This window comes from Bos indicus x Bos taurus, chromosome 22, assembly GCF_003369695.1.
Source record: "Bos indicus x Bos taurus breed Angus x Brahman F1 hybrid chromosome 22, Bos_hybrid_MaternalHap_v2.0, whole genome shotgun sequence".
Classification (NCBI taxonomy): domain Eukaryota; kingdom Metazoa; phylum Chordata; class Mammalia; order Artiodactyla; family Bovidae; genus Bos; species Bos indicus x Bos taurus.
Window position 1 is genome coordinate 46,819,063 of NC_040097.1, and position 27,074 is coordinate 46,846,136.

The 27,074-nt window shown below is 40.4% G+C and overlaps 1 protein-coding gene across 4 annotated transcripts in view; it reads left to right on the forward strand.

Annotated features, from left to right (window-relative positions):
- Positions 1 to 27,074, forward strand: part of ULK4 (unc-51 like kinase 4) — a 519,962-nt gene that overhangs the window by 362,919 nt on the left and 129,969 nt on the right. For all 4 annotated transcript variants that reach the window (XM_027522707.1, XM_027522705.1, XM_027522704.1 and 1 more), the window contains one exon: positions 6,620 to 6,718. In XM_027522707.1, coding sequence (XP_027378508.1) covers positions 6,620 to 6,718 — 99 coding nt within the window. The remainder of the gene's footprint in view (positions 1 to 6,619; positions 6,719 to 27,074) is intronic.

Below are 27,074 nucleotides of genomic sequence, written 5' to 3' on the forward strand. Positions count from 1 at the left end.
TGGGATGGGGGCTTTACCCTATTTTAGTATCTCACTCTCTGTAAGAAAGTCATTTTTATTTATTTTTGTTCATTCTGTGCCGCTTGTGGGATCTTAGCTTCCAGACCAGGAATCAAACCCATGCCCTCTGCATGGAAGCATGGAGTCTTAACCGCTGGATCACCAGGGAAGTCCCTCTATTTCAGTATCTCTTGAAGTTGCTGGTTCGACTCCTCCACGGCTTTCTCCCTGCTGTTTTCCGCATGAGCTTGCCCCTGTCTGGTTGTCCAGTCACCAACTGAAGTCGTGTCTAGCTCTTTGCAACCACATCAACGGCAGCACACCAGGTTTCTCTGTCCTTCATTATCTCCTGGAGTTTGGTCAAACTCATGTCTATTGAGTCAGTGATGCCATCCAACCGTCTCATCCTCTGTCACCCCCTTCTCTTCCTGTCCTCATTCTTTCCCAGTATCAGGGTCGTTTCCAGTGAGTCAGCTCTTTGCATTAGGTGGCCAAAGTGTTGGAGCTTCAGCTTCAGCATCAGTCCTTCCAATGAATATTTAAGGTTGATTTCCTTTAGGATTAACTGGTTTGATATCTTTGCTGTCCAAGGGCGTCTCAAGAGTCTTCTCCAGCACCACAATTCAAAAGCTTCAATTCTTCAGTGCTCTGCCTTCTTTATGGTTCAACTCTCACATTCACACATGACTACTGGAAAAACCCATTGCTTTGACTATATGAATTTTTGTTGGCAAAGTGATGTCTCTTCTTTTTAATATGCTGTCTAGGTTTGTCATAGCTTTTCTTCCAAGGACCAAGCATCTTTTAATTCTGTGGCTGCAGTCACTGTCTGCGGTGATTTTGAAAACTCAAGAAAATAAGATTTGTCACTGCTTCTACTTACCCCCATCTATTTGTCAAGAAATGATGGGACTGGATGCCATGATCTTAGCTTTTTTAGTGTTGAGTTTTAAGCCAGCTTTTCACTCTCCTCTTTCACCCTCATCAAGAGGCTCTTTAGTTCCTCTTTTCTTTCTGCCATTAGAGTGGTGTCTTCATATCTGAGGTTGTTAATATTTCTCCCAGCATTCTTGATTCCAGCTTAGGATTCGTCCAGCCCGACATTTTGCATAATGTATTCTACATAAAAGTTAAATACGCAGAGTGACTATATTATATAGCCTTGATGTACTTCTTTCCCAATTTTGAACCAGTCCATTGTTCCATGTCCAGTTCTAATTGTTACTTCTTGTGCTGCATACATTTGTGTCCTGGAGCTAGGTAAGGTGGTCTGGTAAATTCCCATCTCTAAAAATTTTCCACAGATTGTTATGATCCACCCTGTCAAAGGCTTTAGTATAGTCAATGAACGGGAGGTAGATGTCTTTTTTTAAAAAATCCCTTGCTTTTTCTTCTTTGAAGAAATGTCTGTTTAGTTCTATGGCCCATTTTTGACTGGATCATTTATTTTTCTGGAATTGTATATTTTTGAGTTTTCCTATGATCTAGCATATGTTGGCAATTTGATCTCTGGTTCCTCTGCCTTTTCTAAATCTAACTTGTACATATGGAAGTTCTTGGTTCACATACTGTTGAAGCCTAGGTTGAAGAATTTTGAGCATTACCTTGCTAGCATGTGAAATGAGTGCAATTATACAGTAGTTTGAACAGTCTTTGGTGTTGCCTTTCTTTGGGATTGGAGTGAAAACTGACCCTTTCCAGTCCTGTGGTGGCCACTGCTGAGTTTTCCAAAATTTCTGGCATATTGAGTATAGCACTTTCACAGCATCATCTTTTAGGATTTGAAATAGCTCAGCTGAATTCTATCATGTCCACTAGCTTTGTTCAGAGTAATGCTTCCTATGGCTCACTTGACTTCACGTTCCAGAATGTCTGGCTCTAGGTGAGTGACCACCCCATCGTGGTTATCTGGGTCATTAAAACCTTTTTTGTACAGTTCTTCGTATTCTTGCGACCTCTTCTGTCTCATGGTTGAATACAAGTGAGATTTGTCTGTTGTAGCCCATGGTCCTCAGCATGCGTCTCCCTCCCTTTGAAAACTGATGATATCTCTTCATCTCATCACAAGATCATTTGCTTGGCAAGACACTCCAGGCCTTGAATGATCAGCCCCAGGGTGATTTTCCAGCCTCGCCTGTCATTCATTTGTGCTTCCTGTACCTACACCAAACAGTCACCTTGGCCTTTTCCATGGGGCTCCTGCACCTCACCACTCTTTCCGCAGCAGATGCCAGCACCTGAAGCACGGGCTGTGCATGTCCTTCCCTGTAGACCTCACCCCACCGTCCAACGATGAAGTCTTGTCACCGTTCCCCAATCCCACCTCAGCTGTATTTCCACGTCCACTGTAGCAGTTTCCACGTTCTGCCTTTAGTGCAGTGGAAAGCTTACCATTGGTTTTTTTTTTTTAAGTATAGTTAATTTATAATACTGTGTTAATTTCTGCTATATAGCAGTGACTCAGTTATATATATTCCTTTACATTACAGTTTATCACTAGATGCTGAATATAGTTCCCTGTGCTATACACTAGGACCTTGCTATTTATCCATTCTGTACGTAATAGTTTGCATCTGCTAATCCCACACTCCCGATCCATAACCACTCCCATCCTCCCCCATGGCAACCACCAGTCTGTTCTGTGTCCGTGATTCTATTTCTGTTTCATAGATAGGTTCACCCGTGTTGTAGTTTATATTTCAAATATAAACAATATCATGTATTTTGTATTTATCTTTCTTTTGGTGACTTCACTCAGTATGGTAATCTCTAGATCTATTCGTGTTGCTGCAAATGGCAATTTTTATTGCTGAATTGTATTCCATCGTGTATATGTACCACATCTTCTTTAACCATTCATCTGTTGGTGGTCACTTAGATTGCTTCCATGTCTTGGCTGTTGTAAACAGTGCTGCTGTGAACATAGGGATGCATGTGTCTGTAGTTTCGTCTGGGTATATGTCTAGGAGTGGGATTGCTGGATTATGTGGCGACACTAGTTTTTTGAAGAACCTCCATACTGTTTACCATAGTAAAGCCTGCCATTCTTTTAATGAAATTGTGAGGTTCTACAGCCTGGGACTGAGTTGTATCATCTGTGCATGGCAAGCATGTGAGTGATGGTTTTTGGGAAGCACACTGAGGTCTGACTTGGATTGGTCTGGCCACACCACTGCTGGTTATGCTTAAATTAAACCTGCTTAGGACATCAGACAGCAATTGCCTGAAGAACTGACTGTCTCTTGTTCTCTACAAATGCCTTGTTGTGTCTCAAATGCTCAGTTGTGTCTGACTCTTTGCAACACCATGGACTGTAGCTCACCAAGCTCCTCTGTACATGAAACTCTCCAGGCAAGAATACTGGAGTGGGTTGCCATTTTTTCTTCCTGGGGATCTTCCCGACCCGGGGGTCAAACCCATGTCTCTTACATCCCCTGCATTGGCAGGGGGGTTCTTACCTGCCCTCTGTGTGCTAGACTCATATAATGTTAGATGTAATAGGTTTATATCCTCCCTAGCCTTTTTTAATGCCAATAAGTTAGCTGAATCCCTTCATCTCATTTTAGGTAATGCTATTAATATATTCCCATTTAATATTACATATGGCTCACAAGTTGTCATTCCCACATTTTACATGTCTACAACCTAGGGATCTCATCTGAGATCTATTCTTAATATATCCAGTAGTTTCCTAAACAGGACCACTAGAATGTCCCATGGTCCCCTCAAATTCAGCATGTCCAAAGCAGAGCTCAGGATCCACCTCCCACACCATCCTCCTGCTTGAAAGCCCCACCACTCTCATCCTGCCATACTAGAAACCTGGGAGTTATTCTTAAAATTTCCCTTTTTCATATTCCTCCTCCAATCCTTCACCAAATCCAGTAGATTTTACTGGTAGCACCTGGCTCAGTCTGCCATCTCCTCTTGTTCAGGCTGTGACAGCTGGGGGGACCAAGAACCCAGGATGGCCAGGAGTGGGGTCAGTTGCCACCCAGCAGTGCCTGGAGCAGTGAGTTGTGGGCAGGGGTCGGGGGACCACAGGCAAAGGCAGAGCACTGCACAGCGACGTCGCAGCAGAGGCGGGGTGCTTCTTGCTGTTAAAAGAGCCCTCTGGGCATCCCTGGTAGCTCAGTTGGTAAAGAATGCACCTGCAGTGCAGGAGACCCTGGTTTGATTCCTAGGCCGAGAAGGCCCACTGGAGAGGGGAGAGGCTACCCACTCCAGTATTCTTGAACTGCCCTTGTGGCTCAGCAGGTGAAGAATCCGCCTGCAGTGCAGGAGACCTGGGTTCGATCCCTGGGTTGGGAAGATCTCCTGGAGAAGGGAAAGGCTACCACTGCAGTATTCTGGCCTGGAGAATTCCATGGACTATGGAGAATTCTATAGTCCATGGCGTCACAAAGAGTCGGACATGACTGAGTGACTTAGACTTCTGGGGACTTCCCTGGTAGTCCGATGGCTAAGTGCCATTGCACTCCCAACGAAAAGGGCCTGGGTTCGATCCCTGGTCAGGGAAGTAGATCCCACATGCCGCAACCAAGCGTTCACATGCTGCAACTAAAGGTCCCACATGCCACAACTAAGACCCAGCATAGCCAAATATATAAATAAATGTTAAAAATAGATCCCTCTGTAACATGCACACAGAAGGCATCTGCGAATCGAAAGGCTGACCGAGAATGTGTGCTGTTGGGGAGCTAGGGAGACCCTGAGAGAGGCTAGCTGGGCCTCGGGTTTGTTGCTCAGCTCCCCGCATGTGATGCACTTAGCACACAAAGCTTCTGCTGTGAACCTGTACCTTGGGGGGAGCGTTGAATTTCAGGTGCGTCCCTGATGTGCACCTCCCTCTGTGTAGAGCTGTAGCAATCCCTTTCTGGAACCCTCGGCATCTCTGCAGGGAGTTGGTACCCAAATACTGGCAGGCAGGGTTGGGATGTTTCTTGGTGACAATAAGAAATGACTGTAGATTGTGGAGGGTCTGGAGGGCCACTGGCCATTCGGGTGGGAAGAGTCCCACAGTGTGTGCTCGTGTTTGTGGACGTGTCTCCTTGCTTACATGTGTTTGGAAAGGAAGCAGTGGCACGGTGCCCTTCGCTGTCTAGGTGCTGGCTCGCAGGACTACCTTATCTTTTCCAAGAGGCAGTCATCTTCTCTAAAGGCTAATGTGCTAATGTGAAAAGATCAGTATTCTGCCTTACATCATGCTTCAGAAGGCAAGATCAACAGCCGAGCCTCACAAAGGTTCAGACCTAGGGTAGTGCTACAAATCTGTTTTCTGGGAGAAAGTCCCACCTTTCTGGTAGAGGCCAGGGGTTGAGATAGAGCTAGGGGAGAGGTGGGACGAAACTCCGAGCTACTGATTACTGTCATCCCCCTTGGCTGTAGAGCAGTGCAAGCTGTTAAAAGGCAGATGTCTGATTTTCCATAATGTCCTTTTGAACCAAGGAAAGCAGGCAACCCAGATTCCATCCATAGGCCTGGAGGCAGAAGGAGCCTTGACATTTATGAGAGGGGCCCTAGGGTCCAGAGTAAGGACCTGAGGTGGGGCAGCCTACTCAAAGGCTCTGGCAAAGGTCCTTACCTAGTAGTTTTGTTCTGAGTGAAATTAAAAACAGAGCGTATACGCAAATGAAATGTGTATATACTATAGCAAACACAATAATCAGTGACTTCTCTCAGTTTAAAATTACTCATCTCTCATAGAAATCTCCTCTAGAATGAGACAGTTTATAAAAAGCTCCTGGAAAAAAGACATCCTTAAAGCCACTCCTTTCTCAATTCTTGTTTCATTGCATTCTTCCTAGGCACTGTAGACCCGTATCTGAGCCTCTTCATGCAGTAGTCCAAAGTCTTGTTGATGTTGTTAATCACTCAGTTGTGTCCAACTCTGCAATCCCATGGACTGTAGCCCACCAGGTTCCTCTTTCCAGGCCAGAATGTTGGAGTGGGTTGCCATTTCCTTCTGCAGGGGATCTTCCCGGCCCAGGGATCAAACCAGTGGCTCCTGCCACATCTCCTGCATTGCAGGTGGATTCTTTCCTACTGAGTCACCAGGGAAGCCCCAGTCCAAAGCCTATTCATTCGATAAATATTTTAGATGTTATTCAAGCAGATGTGTGCATATAGAGATGGAGAACACAGTAGAATGGATTTGGTTTGCATCATAAAAGGTGCATAGAAGTGCCCAGAAGAAGCAAGCTTGGGTTATCTGGAGTCATTTAGCCTGGATTCATACTCCAGCTAAGTCATTCATTATCTGTGGGACTTCAGACATACTACTCAACCTCTCTGAACTTCAGTTTTCTCCCCTGAAAAATGGGGATAACCTCACCATGTCTCAGGATGGTTCAGAAGAAAAAGTGCTTGCCCCCCAGGGTCTGTCAACATCAACATCATCCTGCCAGTGGCCGTCCTTGCTGTTGGTTTATCACCCACACCCCTCTGTGGCCTGAGCTGGTGGCAGCATGTGCTCTCTCTGCCACGTGGTGACCGCGCGAAACTTCTCCTGGGGGCCTGCGGTTAGAGGCCTCCCCGGCCGCCATCAGGTGTTGCACTGGTCTCCCGTAGCCAAGCTGACTAATCTCCAAGACCCTTCCCCTCTCCTCTACCTGTTCAGGCACAGAAATCCGGCTCAGGAGGGAGCACTCAGGCCGCGGAAGACCTGCTGCTACTCGGCAAGCCTCTCATAGACCTCGTCAGCCTGCTCATCCCGCTGGTAAGAGCTCACGCACCTGCTCGTGCGTCTCTTGGGCCGTTGCTGAGGGTGATGTGATGTTAGTCTCATGATGTCTTGAGTTTCTCTGATATTTTGATTCCTTTCAAAACTGGAACCAAAAGAAATGTCAGAACAATGTTTAGCCTAGAAATACTAAATTTCTGCTTTAACTCTCAGTGACTTATGATCCGTTTAAGTGGATATCTAAGTAAGACTGAGTCTCAAATTCTTCTTCATGGGTATGAGGTTAAAAAAAAAATCAATGAATTCCAAGAAGGAAGAAGAAATCCATTGTGGGGATCAGTTCTCTTTCAGAAAGATATATTAGAGTTACTTGGCATGCAGGATTCCCCTAAAATGCAGAAGCACAGGCAGACTGCTGTCTCCATAGAAATAGAAGGAAATAAGTGAAATTACACAGGAGACTGCACAAGACTACAAAGTATGTGAAGAGAACCTAATGGAGACTTGGAGTTTGGAGCAAATGAATCTCATTATCTGTTTGACTTGCATTTCCCTGATAATTAGCAATGTTGAGCATCTTTTCTTGTGCCTGTCAGCCATCTGTATGTCTTTGGAGAAATGTGTATTTAGGTCTTCTGCCCATTTTTTGCTTGGGTTGTTTTTTGTTATTGAGTTGTGTGAGCTCTTTATATATTTTGGAAATACAAATGGGGCTCCAGTGAACAGAGGGAAGGCTAACCCAAATCATGCTCTCTTTATGGACGTATAAAAGATTCGGAACATCCTCGTTAAATATGACTGATGCAATATGTGATCTGTAGGATAATACTTACATCAATAGCATATAAGATTTAAACAATAAAAATAGTTCAAAGCAGATGAAGAATCTATTTCAGGTAAACTTCTAGGATTCTCTTTTTCACATATGTCTCTTATGGATGGATCTTGGTGTTTGCCACATTCTGAGATTTGCTTTCTTTTAACAGTTGAATTTATTCCAACTAGATTTATTCTTAAGCTTATCTTTAGTCTTAATTTTATTGTCTTATTGTGTATTTTCTTTCTAAATGTTTTCCTAAATTAGATGTAGGGTTTAATGCAAAGCAAAGGAAGCTTTATCAAGACAAAGAGAAGCACTCTACAATGGTAAAGAATAAAATGCACAGGAAGATATAATTATGAACTTTTTGTGTCAAATACAGAGCATAGAACTCTAAAAAGGGAGAAGAACCAGAACATACAGGGAAAAATATTTTTAAAACACAGTAGTGAGAGACTAACCTATCTCTTGGAGAAGGCAATGGCAACCCACTCCAGTACTCTTGCCTGGAAAATCCCATGGATGGAGGAGCCTGGTAGGCTGCAGTCCATGGGGTCGTGAAGAGGCGGACTCGAGTGGGCGACTTCGCTTTCACTTTTCACTTTCATGCATTGGAGGAGGAAATGACAACCCACTCCAGTGTTCTTGCCTGGAGAATCCCAGGGACAGGGGAGCCTGGTGGGCTGCTGCCTATGGGGTCCTGCAGAGTCAGACACGACTGAAGTGACTTAGCAGCAGCAGCAGCAACCTATCTCTCTCATTGCTTGATGAATCAAGTAGATAAAAATGATAATGTAGATCAGGGGTTGACAGATGAGGCAATGTGGGCTAACTCCACCCTCTTTTTGTAAGTCAAGTTCTATTGAATACAGCCACACAAACAGTTCATTTACGCATTGTCTGCAGCTGCTTTTGCATCTCAATGGTAGAGTTGAGGAGTTACAACCTGGACTCTGTAGCTCATAAGCCTGTGATGTTTACTGTCTGACTCTTTACAGAAAAAGTTAATTGACCCCTCACTCTTGCCTGGAAAATCCCATGGACGGAGGAGCCTGGTGGCTGCAGTCCATGGGGTCGCTAAGAGTCGGATACGACTGAGCGTCTTCACTTTCACTTTTCACTTTCCTGCATTGGAGAAGGAAATGGCAACCCACTCCAGTGTTCTTGCCTAGAGAATCCCAGGGACGGGGGAGCCTGGTGGGCTGCCATCTATGGGGTCGCACAGAGTCGGACACGACTGAAGTGACTAAGCAGCAGCAGCATAGAGGATATGAAAACTTTAATAAGATTAATAGAAACATATCTGTCTCTCTACCCTGAAAATTGAGACTGTACCTCCTTTTTGAATTTCTGGAAACACTTTACCATGCATTAGGTTAAAAGAATATCAGTAAATATCAGAAGAATATCAATAAGGAGGAATTGTATAGACAACATATTTTAACCATAATACAGTTACACTAGAAGGAAAAATGAAAACAATTAAAAATACACTGTTAACAAATATTCTCAATGAGCACAAAGATCTTCTGATTGTATCTCTCTGGATCCCACCAAAAGACAAAAAACACATAGTGATTTAAACAGGAGAATTTCAATATAAAGACTTATTAAACAGTAATTGAGAGTAAATGTTAAGTTTTACAAAGAACCCTATAAGTTATTCAAAAGCTGAGGGAGAATAACCAAGGAAGGACAGACTTGAAGGGTCAAGAAGCAACAGTTAGAACTGGACATGGAACAATAGACTGGTTCCAAATTGGGAAAGGAGTACTTCAAGGCTATATATTGTCACCCTGCTTATTTAACTGATGTGCAGAGTACATCATGCAAAATGCCAGGCTGGATGAAGCACAAGCTGGAATCAAGATTGCCAGGAGAAATATCAATAACCTCAGATATGCAGATGACACCACCCTTATGGCAGAAAGCGAAGAAGAACTAAAGAGCCTCTTCATGACCGTTAAAGACAAGAGTGAAAAATTTGGCTTTAAACTCAACATTCAGAAAACTAAGATCATGGCATCCGGTCCCATCATTTCATGGCAAATAGCTGGGAAAACAATGGAAACAGTGGCAGACTTTATATTTTTGGGCTCCAAAATCACTGCAGATGGTGACTGCAGCTATGTAATTAAAATACTCTTGCTCCTTAGACAGTATATTAAAAAGTAATATAAAAGTAAAAAAAAAAAGTAATCCCAACAAAGGTCTGTCTGGTCGTTTCCATGTCCTGGCTATTGTAAATAGTGCTGCAATGACCATTGGGGTACATGTGTCTTTTTCAGTTATGGTTTCCTTACGGCATATGCCTAATAGTGGGATTGCTGGGTTATATGGTAGTTTTATTCCTACTTTTTGAGAGATCTCCATACTGCTCAATATCAGAAAAACAAACAACTATATCAAAAAATGGACAAAGACCAGAACAGACATTTCTTCAAAGAAGACATACCAGATGGCCAACAAACACATGAAAATATACTCAACATCTCTCATTATTAGAGAACTGCAAGTCAAAACTATAATCAGGTATCACCTCATACCAGTCTGAATGGCCATTATCTGAAAATCTATAAACAATAAATGCTAGAGAGGATGAAGAGGAAAGGGAACCCTCTTGTACTGTTGGTTGGAATGTAAATTGGTACCATCCCTTCTTGCTGCAGTGTGTCCTCTGAGATATTTTCACCGGCCTTTGGAACTCTGAACTCTTATTACCAGTAACTTAATCACACTTAGGCTCTAGTACGTTGGCCAAACATTTACGCAAGGTATGTGAACTCTGTTGTATACATACATATTTATCACTGAAGTCATTAGCTTGAAAAATAGCCTGCAGCAAACATTCAATTTATCTTCTCTGGAAAAGATAATACACATTTATATCTCTGTATAAAGTAAAGAAAAACAGACATAAAGCTATTGAGGGCCTCAACCGGAGCACGTACAGACCAAAGATAAATTTTACAATGGTTGTTAAAAAATGTAATAAGTTACAAAATGAGGTGTTGGAATTGCTTTCCCACAGGGAAAAATAAGCAGACTTTTAGTTTTCATTGGACTTGGGTAATTGTAGAGGTATTTTGCCTAAAGGAAGGAGAATGAACTTGTTAGCTTTTGAGGTTCTTTTCAGATAGGGTCCTATGAACGTAAGCATACTTATCCTTCAGGGAATATGAAACCTGCCAAACCATACTTACACTATACCCTATGGAATCATAATGAACTATGAGAATAAGACAGTGATTTTAAGTCTGGTTAGAGAATATGATGATTCTAGACTCTCTTCCCAGAAAAATGCATAGGCTTACCTATATTCTAAGTTTTCTACATAATGCATAATTTCAAGGGGATCTTTGAACCCTCAGTTGGTAACTATAGTATAAGATATGGCCAATCAGAGACGTAACAATTTGACTGTATCTCCTGAAGAAAAGATAAATCAAAGTAATTGCTTGACCTGAATTTTTTTTTTTTTTAAATAGAAAGCCAGGTTGTACTTCCAGGATGAATTTTGTAAATAGGTAATTAATTGCTATTTAAAAATATATGCTACAGATTCCTTTTCCCTATATTAACATAGGTATTTTCAAATTTATAAGAGATAACTGGTCTTAAATTTTTCTTTATTATATGCCAAAGTTGCCAGTCTTTAGCCTGGCTTATACTTTTCATATTAGCCATGCCTTTCTCATCCACTGCAACACTGACTCTGCCGCTTGGGTAGGATTGCAGTCCTCATCTAATATCTCCACTATTGAGCTCCTAAAATATTTGCTGGATTTTTTTTTTTTTAGTGACATGTCTGGCAGTTCTTTTTGTAAACTTGTAGCCTCCTGACAAAAAATTTTTTAATTACAGAGATCCAGCATATACTCTGCAGTTGATAATATACAAGATGCTCAACATCCCTTCATAAGCATCCTGCATAAGATCAAGGAGCGGCCATTGCATACACAAACACGCCAGCTTATCACACAGTGTTGTTGTTGCTGTGCAGTTGCTGAGTCGTACCCAACTCTTTGCGACCCTGTGGACTGCAGCGTGCCAGGCTTTCCTGTCCTTCACTATCTCCTGGGATTTGCTCAAACTCATGTCCGTTGAATCAGTGATGCCCTCCAACCATCTCATCCTCTGTCATCCTCTTTCCTTGCCCTCAGTCTTTCCCAGATCGGAGTCTTTTCCTATGAGATGGCCAAAGCATTGGAGCTTCAGCTTCAACATCAGCCCTTCCAATGAATATTTAGGGTTGATTTCCTTTAGGATTGATTAGTTTGATCTCCTTGCTGTCCAGGGGACTTTCAGGAGTCTTCTCCAATACCACAATTCGAAAGCATCAGTTCTTTGGCACTGAGCTTTCTTTATAGTCCAACTCTCACATCCATACATGATTACTGGAAAAATCATAGCTTTGACTAGAAAGACCTTTGTCTGCAAAGTGATGTCTCTGCTTCTTAGTATGCAGAGGTTTGTCATAGCTTTTCTTCCAAAGAGCAAGTATCTTTTAATTTCATGGCTACAGTCATCGTCTGCAATGATTTTGGAGCCCAAGAAAATAAAATCTGTCACTGTCCCCACTTTTTCCTTATCTTTCATTAAGTGATGGGACTGCATGCCATGAAACAATTTTTTGAATGTTGAGTCAGTGCAATGTGGAAAATTTTGTGCTATACTTCTACGTTCCATGGGGCCTGTGGAGGGAATAACTAACTACATTATTTGGGGCAAGGAAGAAGGGCAAAATTTACCCTCTTAATCATTTTTAGTGCATAGTTCACTGGTATTAAATACATTCATAATGTTGTGCAGTCATCACCACCTCTGTAATTCTTCTCATCTTTTAAACTTAAATTCTACCTACTAAAGAGTAACTGTCCAATCCCCACTCCTCACAGCCCTTATCAACCACCATTCTATTTTCCGTCTCTGTGATTTTGACTGTTCTAATCACCTCATATAAGTAGAGTCATATAACATTTGTCAGTTTGTGAATGGTTTATTTCTTTTGTCATAATACCCTCGAGGTTCATCTGTATTAGCATACGTCAGAATTTCCTCCCTTTTTAAGGCTGAATAATATTCTGTTGTATGTCTAGGCCAAATTTTGCTTATTCATTCATCTGTTGCTGGACACATGTGGGTGGCTTTCCAGTTTTAGCTATTGTGAATAACGCTACTGCGAACATGGATGTACAAATATTTTTTGGAGACTCTGCACCAACTTTTTTGACTATAGCCAGAAATGAAATTATTAGATCCTATGGTTATTCTAATCAAGTTATTTGCCCAGTTTTTAATTATGTTGTTTGTTTTTTGTCGTTGAGTATTAGAAACTCCCTGTATATTCTGAATGTTAATCCATTATCAAATATGTTATGAAAATATTTTATGACATTCTGTGGGTTGCTTTTTTACTCTGCTGATAATGTCTTTTGATGGAGAGTTTTAAAAACTTGTCATAAATTTTCATGATTTGCCTAATTTCTCATTTGTTGCCTGTACATTTTGTGTCATATCCAAGAAATCATTGCCAAATCTGGTATCATGGTTTTTTCCCTATGTTTCTTCCCAGAATTTTACAGTTTTAGGTCTTACATTTAGGTGTTTCATTAACTTTGAGTTTATTTTTGTGTGTGGTGTTAGATAAGGGTCCAACTTCATTCTTTTTGAATGTGCATATCCAGTTTTTTCAGAACTATTTGTTGAAAAGATTGTTTTTTCCCATTAAATGGTCTTCATACCCTTGTTAAAAATTATTTAACTATGTATGTGGGGGTTTATTTCTGGAATCTCTCTTTTGTTGGTCTGTATGTCAGTCTTCATGCTGTTACCACATGTGTTTGATCATTATAGAGTAAATTTCAAAATCTACAAGTCCAGCTATGTTCTCCATTTTCAAGATTGTTTTGGCTATTTTGGGTCATTTGAAGTTACATATGGATTTTTGGATGGGGTTTTCTATTTCTGCAAAAAACTTTGTTGGGATTTTGAGAAGGATTGCATCGAATCTGTAGATTGCTTTGGGTAATATTGCTGTGTATTATTTTGATTGATTTTCATATACCGACCTATCCTTTCTTTCCAGGAGTAAAGCCCATTTGTTCGTGGCATTTGATACTTTTAATATGCTGATAAGCTTGGTTTTCCAGAATTTTGTTGAAGAGTTTTGCATCAGGGGTCATTAGGGTTATTCATCTGTAGTTCTGTTTTTTATAATGTCTTTTTCTGGATTTAGAATCAGGATAATGTTGGACTCATGGAATATGTTAGATGTTCCCTTCTCTTCAAATTTTGGGGAAAGTTTGAGAAGAATTAGTATTAGTTCTTTTTAAAATGTTTGACATAATTCATTAGTGAAACTCTGAAGTGTTTGGGACACTAAGATCCTGCAAGCTGCAAGGTGTGGCCAAAAATATAAATAAATAAAAGGAAAAATAGACTTTTTAAAAATCACATTATCTCAGTTGGCATCTGGCATGGGCAGCTGAATTGGTGTTTGAGGTGTAGCTGAGGACCCTAGTGGCTCAGGCAGTAATGAGTCTGCCTGCAATGTGGGCAAGCCGGGTTTAATCCCTGAGTCAGGAAGATCCCCTGGAGGAGAGAATGGCAACCTACTCCATTATTCTTGCCTGGAAAATCCCATGGACAGAGGAGCCTGGTGGGCTACGTTTCATGGGTCGCAGAGTCAGACATGATTGAGCAACTAACACTTTGACTTTGTGTGGCCAAGGATCCGGCCTTGTTTGTACGCCTTCACTTCCTCCTGTAGTGTCTCAGCTCTGTTGTGGTCTGCAGAGACTTAATACTGATTCAGTCTCCTTGTTTGTTACAGTTCTGTTCAATATTCTGCTTCTTCATGATTCAGTCTTGGAAGATTTTGTGTTTCTGGGAATTTTTTCAGGAGAATTGTTTTTGTAGAAATTGTTTAATTTGTTCTAAAATGTTCATGGAATACAAAGAATCTTAGTATAGCCAAGGCAACTATGGAAGAAAATTAAGTTGAAGGGTTTAACACTACCTCAAGTCAAGATGTACGTGAAGTTATTATAATCAAAATGGCGATGCATTGGTGGAAAGGTACTTTTGAGGTTTGTGGATATGTTTCTTATCTTGATTGCTATATGTTATAAATATGTACAGTTTTTTGGCCTGCTAATTATGCTTGAAGGAAACTTAAAAAAATAAAGTCCCTTTGAAGTTACTCTATTATTATCATTTCTTCCAGAGTGAATTCTGGTAGTCTTTGTGTTCAGTGGTCTTCATTTTAGGCTTCCTTCCTAGTCAGACTCATTAAGAGTAGAAGTTATTTGTACTGTATGAGGCTGCTGTTCCTTTTCTCTGTGCGAATGGTTTGCTGTGCTTACCTTGACTGCTCCGGGTCCCCAAATTCCCATATTATGGTGATACTGGATGTATCACAGATCTAGACACCAGGCCTGTCAAGGGTTTGGCACAGGTTCTGTTGCTGCTGTTTTCAGTAGAGCAGCTTCATTTGTTCATGGAAGCCCCAAGGCTGGCACAGCTATTTCAGCTTCCTTTGGTGGACAGGGAACGCCAGCCTCCACTTCACATTCTGGGCCTGACTTTTGTCCTAGCCCCACATGGGCTCTGGCCCCAGTTACATTGGTGCTCCTAGTTGCTGCTTCTAACAGCTTTGAACCTCGAGCTTCTGTGTGTTTGTTTCATTTGTGGTCCACAAAGATATTTCTCTGTATCTTAATTTGTTTTTTCTTCTTTCAGTGGTTATGCAGTTTTTGGTGCAAAATTTGAAGTCATACACTGTTTTGACTAGAAGTCACTTGTCCACTTCCCAGCTTTATTACCAGCACGTTCAAAATGCTTGGCCACCACACGCTGTCAATAAATAACTGTGGAGTACATGGATAAGATATAACAAGTGCCAAAACCTAGTTAGGAAACAAAATTGTAAAAAGAGCTGATTTAAGTCATGCTGTATGCATGTGTATATAAAGGACACCAAAAGAAGGGAGGGTGGGGTGATTTATACCAAAGATTTAACGGGGTATTTCTTGAAAGTTTTTTTAATTAAAATTTTGGTTTAGGATGTGAGTCATAAAACAGGAAGGTTTAGTGTAGTGAAGAGGGACAAGGATCCTCCCGAGGGGGCACAGGACAGCAGACGTTCAGCCTCGGCCTCGGAAGCATTCTCCACTCAGGAGTGTCCAGAAGGTGGCCTTGGAGGGAGCTGTCACACTGCACCAGCGGGGACCAAAGGGTCTTCTTGCTCTGCCCAGAGTGTAGGCTGTGAGGCATGGAAGCTCAGCAAGGGAGCTGCTTGGTCTGGCTCTTTCCACTCTCGAGATAGCTGACATTCTCTCCATCAGATGGAGAATTGTACCTGGAGTGTAATTTTAGCTTCGGAATTTTGAGCGTTTTTCCTAACACACTGTATCATTTTTAGTAAACAGTGAGGTGTTTTTTACCCCCCTAAATTTAGGATTTGAAATCCGAGTCAGATCTGACAGGTAACTCCACCTTGAAGCAGGTATCTCTCCATCCTCTCTGCCAGCGGCCCGCTCAGTAGGAAAACTTCATAAATATTCACCAGCTCTGCAACTCCTAAGTTTCTCACAGTAGCTGCTACAACAGAATTCACTCTAATTCTGCCAGTAAAGGCCAACATACTGTTCTGTTCTGTGGAGGCGATGAGCAATTTTGTTGGATTTCCTGTGGCAATAAATTCACCCTGTACTGCTATAATAAACTGTATTTCAGTCCTCCAAAATAAGCAGCTAGGTATGTCTCAACAGAGCATGAAAGTTCATTTTGAATTTAAAAATACTGTTCTTCTACTTTGAGACTCAGTAAGTTACATGTCTTGGCGCCTGTGTTGCATCCATGAATGATAAGAATCGTGATTTATTTTAGGAAGAAAACAGGTGAAGATTTTTTTTTTTTTTTTGATGTACAGAAAGGTATTTTTGGGAAGGGGGGCATGATTTGCTAATCAATTAATTCTTTTTAAAGATATTGTTCCTTTTTTATTGCAGTACAGTTGATTTACAGCATTGCATCACTTTCAGGTGTACGACACAGTGATTCATATATACATACACATATATTCCTTTTTCAGATTCTTTTCATCTATAGGTTGTTACAAAGTATTGAGTATAGTTCCCTGTGCTATACAGTAGATGCTTATTGTTTGCCTATTTAGTACTATGTACATGTTAATTCCAGATTCCTAATTTATCCCTCCCCTTGCCCTCTTTTCCCTTTGCTAACTGTAACTTTACTTTCTATGTCTGTGGATCTATTTCTGGTTTGTAAATAAGGTCATTTGTATCTTTTTCTTAGATTCCACATATAAGCAACAGCATGTGATATTTGTCTTTCTCTGTCTGACTTACTTTTCACCTAATAAGATAAGCTCTGGGTCTATCCAGTTTGCTACAAATGGCAATATTTCATTCTTTTTTTAGAGTTGAGTAATAATCCATTCTTGATGCCCTTTTGAGTAGACATGTCACAGGCAGCAGCCCCTGGGCCTGCTCTCTAATTACTGTCAAAGAGCATGACTCCCTGGTCCCCCTTCCCAAGCAGGACATTTTGGGCAGACAGGCTCTAACATGTCCTTATACAATGGCCCAGCACAGCCATTTGACACAATATGCAAAGGCACCTTTTTCATCCCGTTTATTTGAAAGATTCACCAGGGAGTTGAAATGACCATTTGTCACCTGCTGCTGCTGCTGCTAAGTCGCTTCAGTCGTGTCCCACTCTGTGCGACCCCATAGACGGCAGCCCACCAGGCTCCCCCGTCCCTCGGATTCTCCAGGCAAGAACACTGGAGTGGGTGGCCATTTCCTTCTCCAATGCATGAAAGTGAAAAGTGAAAGTGAAGTCGCTCAGTCGTGTCTGACTCTTCTCGACCCCATGGACTGCAGCCTACCAGGCTCCTCCATCCATGGGATTCTCCAGGCAAGAGTACTGGAGTGGGGTGCCATTGCCAAGTCAGTAATTGGACCAGAGAAGTTCTTCTGGCCCTTTCTATCATTCTAAAATTCACTCAAGAGAGAATGAAAAATACCTAGTATCAGTAGCAGAAAAGGTGTAATATTTTTCCAAAAATATTTTCAAAGAATCTTTGTTGCATGCAGTTCCATGTTCCTACTTGTAAGGTATCACTTGGGCCAGGAAGTAATTGTATTGGTATTTAGTTCAAAGTTAGGATTTATTCTCACTTGAATCCTAACCATTTTAGACTTATTTTTGGGCCATGTCTACATGATCTGGTAAAATAGATTGAGACTCATCAGCCTTGACTGATTTGAACTTGTTAGCATATTTCTTAGCAATGTGTTCTGTTGTGGATTGTGTGCCTGTGTGCGTACCTTCTGTTCGTTATTTTTATTTTCATTTTGATTGGATTCCCTAGGGTCATTAGTAGTCAGGTTTCCATAATGTCTGTCTATCCTTGGAACTGAACCATCTTCAGGAACAATAGTGGGACATCACTAAAGACTTGCCATATAGAATGCACTTCCTGTCATCATTCTGCCATCACGAGCATGCCTGTTGGACTATAGACTTTCAAGTGCAGTAGACAAACACTCATTTTACAGAGAAGTAAATGTGAGGATAAGCTGTTTCGTTGAGCTTTTCCTGTCTTTCTTTTCTGTTAGTGTGAACTGAAGGGTTAAGTTTTCAGCTTATAACTTTTTTTTTTAAATAAGCGTGGTTTTGCACATAATTAAAGATACACTTGAGGCAAAAATAGGAAACTCACATTTCATGTAAATGAAACCTCAAAGCTGTTTGGAATGTGGAGACCAAGATAATTACAAAATCCATCATGCAGAAACACTGCAAATACAGACAATTCAATGTGTTACCCAGTTATCAGTTTCTCTTAATTTATCACTGAGAGAAAAACAAATTGAATATTTGATAGCTAACCTCATTTTTCCTGTACTAGTAATTGTTTAAAAATCAAGTTCAAAACACTTTGAGCATTAACACTGGGAAAATATAAAGTACCAAAATGTAAAATAATAATAAAATAATATGTTTTTTATGCTGGAGCCTCACATACATGATGCCAAAAAGTATGAATGAAAAATTAAAAAAAAAATTATTTGATAATCTTGATTTATGGGCAGAAGGTGAAACATTGTTTCTGCTGTGCCTTTGAGGGTGTTTCTGGAAGAGATTAGCATTTGAACAGTAGATTCAGTAAAGCAGATTGTCCTTACTGATGCAAATAGGCATCACTCAACTGTTTGATGGCCTGCAAAGAACAAAAAGGCAGAGGAAGGCACACGTGCTGTGCATTTGAGCTGGATGTTCACCTGCTGCCTTCATGCATTGGAACTCCTGGATCCTGGGTCTTCAGGCTCAGACTAGGGTTTGCACCGTTTGCTCCCCTGGTTTTCAGGGCCTTTGGATTTGGATAAGAATTATACCATCAGCTTTCCTGGGCTTCGAGCTCTTGGATGGCAAATCCATGGAACTTTTCAGCCTCTATAATTATGGGAGCCAGTCCTTCATAATAAATCTCTTTCTGCATAATTATATATCTCTTGTTGGCTCTTTTTCTGGAGAATCCTGTCTAATATACTAGTTGAAAAGGCTGTAAATTTAAAATTTTAATATGTGTTGCCACATTGCCATCCTTAAAAGGTAGACTTTTTCATTCTCACTAAAAGAAAGGCTACCCATTTCCCCACAGCCTTGCTGATACTGAGTTTTATGAACTTACATCATTTTGCTTTTCTTGTAGATGACGTTTTGTATGTCTTTGGTGTTTTGTATTTATTTAATTCTTAATGTAATTTAACATCTTTGGTGGGTTTGTTAGCCACTGGTGTATCTTTTTCTATAAATTCCTTTAGTGTATTCTTTGCTGATTTATTTTCTGTTTAGTTTACTCTTTTCTGTTGATTTTTAAGAATTCTTTGTCTAGTAAGATGTTTATTATTTTGTCATAACAAATATACCTTTTATTTTCTTTCTGTATTTCTAATTTTTTTGGTACTTTAGCTCTAAAGGTAGTTTTCATTTAGTAGTCACTTTTATGAGTTTTTCTTTATGACTTTTGGATTTTATGTCATCTTTTAAAAGGTCTTCCCATTCCAAGAATATAAATATATTCATCTGTATTTTCTTCTGGTACTGTCATGATTGATTGCTTTCTACCTTTCGGTATTTGGTTTAGTCAGGATTATTGGAGAAGGCAGTGGCACCCCACTTCAGTACTCTTGCCTGGAAAATCCCATGGATGGAGGAGCCTGGTAGGCTGCAGTCCATGGGGTCGTGAAGAGTCGGACACGACTGAGCGACTTCACTTTCACGCATTGGAGAAGGAAATGGCAACCCACTCCAGTGTTCTTGCCTGGAGAATCCGAGGGATGGGGGAGCCTCGTGGGCTGCTGTCTGTGGGGTCGCACAGAGTCGGACACGACTGAAGCGACTTAGCAGCAGCAGCAGGATTATTATTTTGTTGTTAGGAGTAGGGTGGACATCTATGTGATAGTATATTTGTAAAAGATTTCAAACATCACATACTATTAAGATTTTGTTTTTTATCCTTTGGCATATAATTGTTAGGTTAGTGGGGGTAGCACCTACATATATCTTATGAAAATACATTTCTTTGAATATAGTTGGTTCTATTTGTTCTTTGCACCACAATCATTACATAATTGGAAGTAGTTTGTGTTCTAAGAGACAATAGGAAAACACGTCCTGTGAAAATAGCATCTCTTTGACCTAATTGGATATCTTCCTAATAAAACTAAAGGGGATGAAACCATAGTGATTCTTCTATAGCACAGGAAAGAAGGTGAGTAGTAGCCGCCAAGCAGGAGAGCTGTTCTGATATGACCCACCGCCCCTCCCAACCCCGCCCAGGGATTACCAGAAGAGCCTTCCTTTTACATTGTGTGATCCTCCAGAGAAACTAGCATTTTCAGTGTGGAAAGACAGCTTTTCTCCACTGATTCATCAAGTAGAAATAGTCATGATCAAGACATTTGGGGTGATGATGAAAACTCCATTTAAAGTCAAGAGGTGTTGTGGATAACATAGCTTGACGTGTGTGTGTGTGTGTGTGTGTATGTACTTTATATCTACTTCAGTGTCATACTGGTTGCATTTTACTTTGCCAATGTTGGTGTTTAATGTCTACACCTCCTACAGTGTATGCTAGATTTTTAAACTGTGGAAACCGCTATTGCTTTGTCTTCCAAGGGGCTAATAGCCTAGTGATACTGAACTCTGTATTTATAGGTGATAGCAATGGCACCCCACCCCAGTACTCTTGCCTGGAAAAGCCCATGGACGGAGGACCCTGGTGGGCCGCAGTCCATGGGGTCGCTAAGAGTCGGACACGACTGAGCAACTTCATTTTGACTTTTCATTTTCATGCATTGGAGAAGGAAATGGCAACCCACTCCAGTGTTCTTGCCTGGAGAATCCAAGGGAAGGCGGAGCCTGGTGGGCTGCCGTCTATGGGGTTGTACAGAGTCGGACACGACTGAAGTGACTTAGCAGCAGCAGCAGCAACAAAAAGGGAAATGGTTACATCTCTTAAAGGGAGAAACAAAACTATATTAGCTGGTTGATTCGACAGTCCGTGTGAGGCTGTCTGGGGTGGCACAGTGGAAAAGAATGTGCCTGCCAATGCAGGAGAAGCAGGAGATCCGGGTTAGGTCCCTGAGTCAGGAAGATCTTCTGGAGGAGGAAATGGCAACCAACTCCGGGATTCTTGCCTGGAAAAATTCTGTGGACAAAGGAGCCTGATGGAGTACAGTCCATAGTGTCCCAAAAGAGTCGGACACAGCTGAACACACATGCGCACGAGGCTGTTTGGCAAGATGCCTGGTATTTCCGTGATGCAGTTGGGTCATCTCTGAACACCCATTCATTTAGTTGTGGTTGAGTTGGCTTCATCAGTTACCAGATGAAAGGCTTTGGGCAAGTTAGTAAGTCTCCATTTCCATGTCAAAAAAAGGAGGAAATTTTAACACCTCATGGGGTTTTAGGAAAGCTAAAGGAACAATGTGTGAAGAACTCTTGTCACAGCACTTGGCACATAGTAACTGCCACCATCACTGTGTTCTTCTCTCTCTCCGTTGTGTCCGTTCTGATGGTGGTCTTGTCTTTATTACTAGTAATATATTAACATGCGGTGAAAAACCCTCATGGCTACCACCTCCAAATGTAATTCCCAGGTGCCTTTAGAAATGAACTGTATTTAAAAGATGAGCAGTAAACACTCTGAGTTTGTTTTATTTTTGCCACCCTGAAAAAAAAAAAAGTTTGATTTTATACAAATTCAGAAAGCCTGTCTGCACATCATTTTTGAAGCAGAAAAATAATGTTGATATTTAGTAGTATGGATATTTAGCCGTGACTGTGATGCAGTGAAGTTAACAGTTTTGATAACGATGTTTGGCTTTTTTGTTTTGTTTAATGCCTGCAAAATTATCCTGCCTACGGCTCCCAGAGGCCCTTCCCATACAGCGTGTTCTGTAATCGTATCACTGATCTAATAAACATCTATCTCTTACTGTAATAAACTCTCTTTGTGAACAGCCTCATTAATGTGCTGAAATAATGGACCCCAGGGTACTTCCAGCAATTTCCCTGTAGCTCCAAAGTGAGCTGGCCTGACGGCCCTGTTGGTGGGAAGCATACCACTTCAGCTCCGATGAGTGAGTCTCCTGCAGTGTCACAGGTCACAGGCGTGCAAGGGGCAGAGCCTCCCAGCAAAGCTGCTTTAGGGGCAACAGAATCCTACAGCGTGATACTTCAGACCAACGGTCTCATTTTAATTCTGGATCAGTCTCTTTGAATAAATGAACCATTAGTTTGTGAAGCTGAGACTTTGCCGTGTGGAATTTATGCACATTGTCTGGATAATAAAGCCATAACTATGATTAACCAGTTTTATGCAGAGAATGTTCTTCTTCCAGTTGTAAAAATTGCCTGGTTTGGTAAGGTTTTACTGTTAGGAAGTGGTTTTTTTAATTTTATTAGCTTGGTAATTTTACTATAAAATATCCGTTCATTTATTGAAAATAAAATCCATTTTTAGAGATGAATGTATTATCGCCTATGTGTTTTCCTTTGGAGTATATTCTCTACCTCAAACCTCTACTATTTCAATACGAGCTTTGCAGAAAGGGATTATTTTAGCATAAAGAGGACTCCAGGTATTTTTCAATATCCTGGATTCAGCAGTCATTTTTGCAGAATTCTAAACTATAATTCTATAATACATTTTTTAAAATTCAGGTCTCTTTCGGCATTATTTGATGGTCATAATAAATTATGACTGTCTGTTGCAGAAACTATTATATGCTACCTTAGTCCTTCTTACCTTCTCCAGCCATTGTCATTTGTTATAATGAGTCTTGTATTTGCCTTTTGTGAGTTAGTGAGGGTCATTACAGAGGGTACCCAGGAAATTGCCCCTCTTTAAAATTTTAGGGATATTTATCTTTCTCTTTCTGACTTCACTTTATATAAACAGTGTCTAGGTTCATCCATGTCTGTACAAATGACCAGTTCGTTCATTTTTATGGCTGAGTAATGTGTACCACATCTTCTTTATCCATTCCTTGGTTGATGGACATTTAGGTTGCTTCCATGTCTTGACTATTATAAACAGTGCTACTATGAACACTGAGGTGCTTGTATGTTTTTTGAAGTATGGTTTCTCTCAGTATATGATCAGGATTAATGCATATATGTGAAATCTAGAAAAATGCATAGATGATCTTATTTGTAGAGCAGATATAGAGACACGGATGTAGAGAGCAGGTACTTGGATACTGAGAGGGAACGGGGCGGTGGATTGGCAGACTGGAGTTGACACATATGCACTATTGATACTATGTATAAAATAAAATCCTGAGAATATACTGTATTGCACAGGGAGTTCTGCAACAAGTGCCTTGTGTGTGTCCTAACACATCACTCTACTATCGCCCCAAATTAGATGTAATTATTTCATATTGTTAGGTTAATTATGTTCCTCTTATGGCTTGCAGTTGTAATTATCTTTTATTTCTTGTCTGGCTATTCATTGTGAAAACTAATAAACATCTTTTACTATTGTGATTATGTAACTGTTATTCATTTTAATACCATTGCATCATGATCGGTCAACCAGAATATAATAGAATTCTGTAACATGAAACTACAATTTAATAGAACCTGTGATCACTTTTTAAAATTCAAATGCATATTAGAATTATCTTGTAACATTTCTGAAAAATATAAAATGCCCAGGTATTGTTTTTTGTTTCCTCCAAATCTCCAGATGTGATTTAGTTTATGTTTTCCAACTTCGTTCTGTTTTCAGTTTTTCTTTCTCAAGCCTTTATCAAGTGTAGTAAGCAGAAAAGCTTTTGTGTACATATATATAAATAATATGTATAATATACTTATTTTAGAAAACTTAGAATTTTTGCTCAGCTAAAAAATTTATGACATTTTGGTTCCACTTGTTTAACTAAGTATGACTAGAATGCTAGATTTCTAATTTGTATTCACTCAAAATTTTGATATAATTCCGTTTATTCTGGCCTCTAGTGTTACTACTAAAGTCTAGAAGGCTTATTATTTTAGGGATTAAAAAAAAATTTCAACAAAGCTTGAAACTTCTAATCTAATTCTGAAAATACAAGAAATATGTTGTAAAACAACAACAACAACAAAATTAACATGTGATACAGTACTAACTGAAGTACAGATTTTTCTTCAAATTTCACAAAATTTTATGCTAGTGTCCATTATTTGTTTTCATACCTTATTTAAGATTCCACATTGTATTTGGTTACATTGAGCAACTTTCAGTTCAGTTCAGTCGCTCAGTCGTGTCTGACTCTTTGTGACCCCATGAATTGCAGCACACCAGGCCTCCCGGTCCATCACCAACTCCTGGAGTTCATTCAAACTCATGTCCATCGAGTCGGTGATGCCATCCAGCCATCTCATCCTCTGCCGTCCCCTTCTCCTCCTGCCCCCAATCCCTCCCAGCATCAGAGTCTTTTCCAATGAGTCAACTCTTCGCATGAGGTGGCCAAAGTACTGGAGTTTCAGCTTTAGCATCATTCCTTCCAAAGAACACCCAGGGCTGATCAGAATGGACTGGTTGGATCTCCTTGCAGTCCAGGGGGACTCTCAAGAGTCTTCTCCAACACCACAGTTCCAAAGCATCAATTCTTCAGCACTCAGCCTTCTTGACAGTCCAACTCTCGCATCCATACATGACCACTGGAAAAACCATAGCCTTGAGCAACTTTCAGTTCAGTTCAGTTCAGTCGCTCAGTCGTGTCTGACTCTTTGCGACCCCATGAATCGCAGCACACCAGGCCTCCCTGTCTATCACCAGCTCCCGGAGTTCACCCAGACTCACGTCCATCGAGTTAGTGATGCCATCCAACCATCTCATCCTCTGTCATCCCCTTCTCCTCCTGCCCCCAATCCCTCCCAGCATCAGAGTCTTTTCCAGTGAGTCAACTCTTCGCATGAGGTGGCCAAAGTACTAGAGTTTCAGCTTTAGCATCATTCCTTCCAAAGAAATCCCAGGGCTGATCTCCTTCAGAATGGACTGGTTGGCTCTCCTTGCAGTCCAAGGGACTCTCAAGAGTCTTCTCCAACACCACAGTTCAAAAGCATCAGTTCTTTGGTGCTCAGCCTTCTTCAGCATTCAACAAATTCTGATAAATTCTCTTTTCATTTTTATTCTGTTACACATTATTTTCTACTTTTCCTTGTTATGGTTTCTTAGATACTCCCATCATTTAAAAGTAGACATTTGATTTCCAAATACATGGGGTTAAGTATCTTTGATATTAATTGCTCATTTCAAAGCTTTCTTCTCTGTAGTTACCCTCTGTGTTTTTTCGGTTTTCTAACTTTATTGAGGCTTTTAATGGCTAAGTCAAGGATCTCTCTTGGTAAACGTCACATTGCACTTGAAAATATGTGGGTTATTTTCAAATATTGTTTGATATTGATTTCTACATAATTCCACTGTGATAAGAGAGCAGACTGTATAATTTCAATACCTTTAGACTGTGAAATTTTTGCACCTTGTTTTATGTCCCTGGTTGTATTCCAGTGTCTCCTGGTTTATAATCTATGAGAGTTTGAATAAAATTTGTATCCTCCTGGGTGTGTAAACATTGCATGCTGTGCTGTGCTTAGTTGCTCAGCTGTGTCTGACTCTTTGCAACCCCATGGACTGTAACCTGCCAGGCTCCTCTGTCTGTGGGGATTCTCCAGGCAAGAATACTGGAGTGGGTTGCCATGCCTGCCTCCAGGGGATCTTCCCAACCCAGGGATCAAACCCAGGTCTCCAGCATTGCATGGGGATTCTTTACCATCTGAGCCACAGGCAAGCCTGTGAAAATTGTATAAGTCTTAATAATGTTGAATTGGTTCATTGCTCTTTAGGTCTACTGTGTCCTTCTACTTTTCTGTCCATTCTATTAAGTTTTGAGAGTTTGATACTGAAACTTCAAATAAAAATCTGAATTTATCTACTTAAAAAATAATTGTAATATATAGTGGAACTATGTGTAACTTTGTTCTATGTTTACCAAGTCTCCCACAAATGTGTTATAATAATCTTTCAATAATTTAAAAAATCAAAAAGAAATATAATTTAGAAAAACAAAAATTCAGTCAAGGGTCAAGGATTGTAAAAATGCTCTAGGAGACATTCAAAGAACAAAAGTTCAAAAGGAAAAACACCAATACAGTATAATAACGCATATATATGGAATTTAGAAAGATGGTAACAATAACCCTATGTACGAGACAGCAAAAGAGACACTGATGTATAAAACAGTCTTATGGACTCTATGGGAGAGGGAGAGGGTGGGAAGATTTGGGAGAATGTCATTGAAACATGTAAAATATCATGTATGAAACGAGATGCCAGTCCAGGTTTGATGCACGATACTGGATGCTTGGGGCTAGTGCACTGGGACGACCCAGAGGGATGGTATGGGGAGGGAGGAGGGTGGAGGGTTCAGGATGGGGAACACATGTATACCTGTGGTGGATTCATTCTGATATTTGGCAAAACTAATACAATTATGTAAAGTTTAAAAATAAAATAAAATTAAAAAATAAAAATTAAAAAAAAAAGAAAACCATAATTATAGAATATAAAAATCCAATAAAAAGACAAAATAGCATATTGAGCAAAGCTAAATGGATAATGAAGACGACGAAGTCAAGGAAACTTTTTTTTACAAGGGTCAAAGAGAAAAGGCAGATTGTCAATCAACATTCCAGTCATTCTGACAGGGGATCATTCAGGAGTATTAATAGAAACCAGAAGATGATGGAGTACTTTATAAAAGGTCTGAGAAATAATGATGAACTTTGAAGTATCTGTTAAACTAAATAATCATATTCACACACACACACACACACACGACATTGTTACCAATAGACCTGCAACTTAAAAAACAGTTACTGATAAAGTCAGTATACTGGATAAATAAGGATTTGGAGGAGAGTTAAGGGTATGCAGAGGAGCTTAAAACTGCATTTGTTGGATCATCAGTAATTATCTTGCAA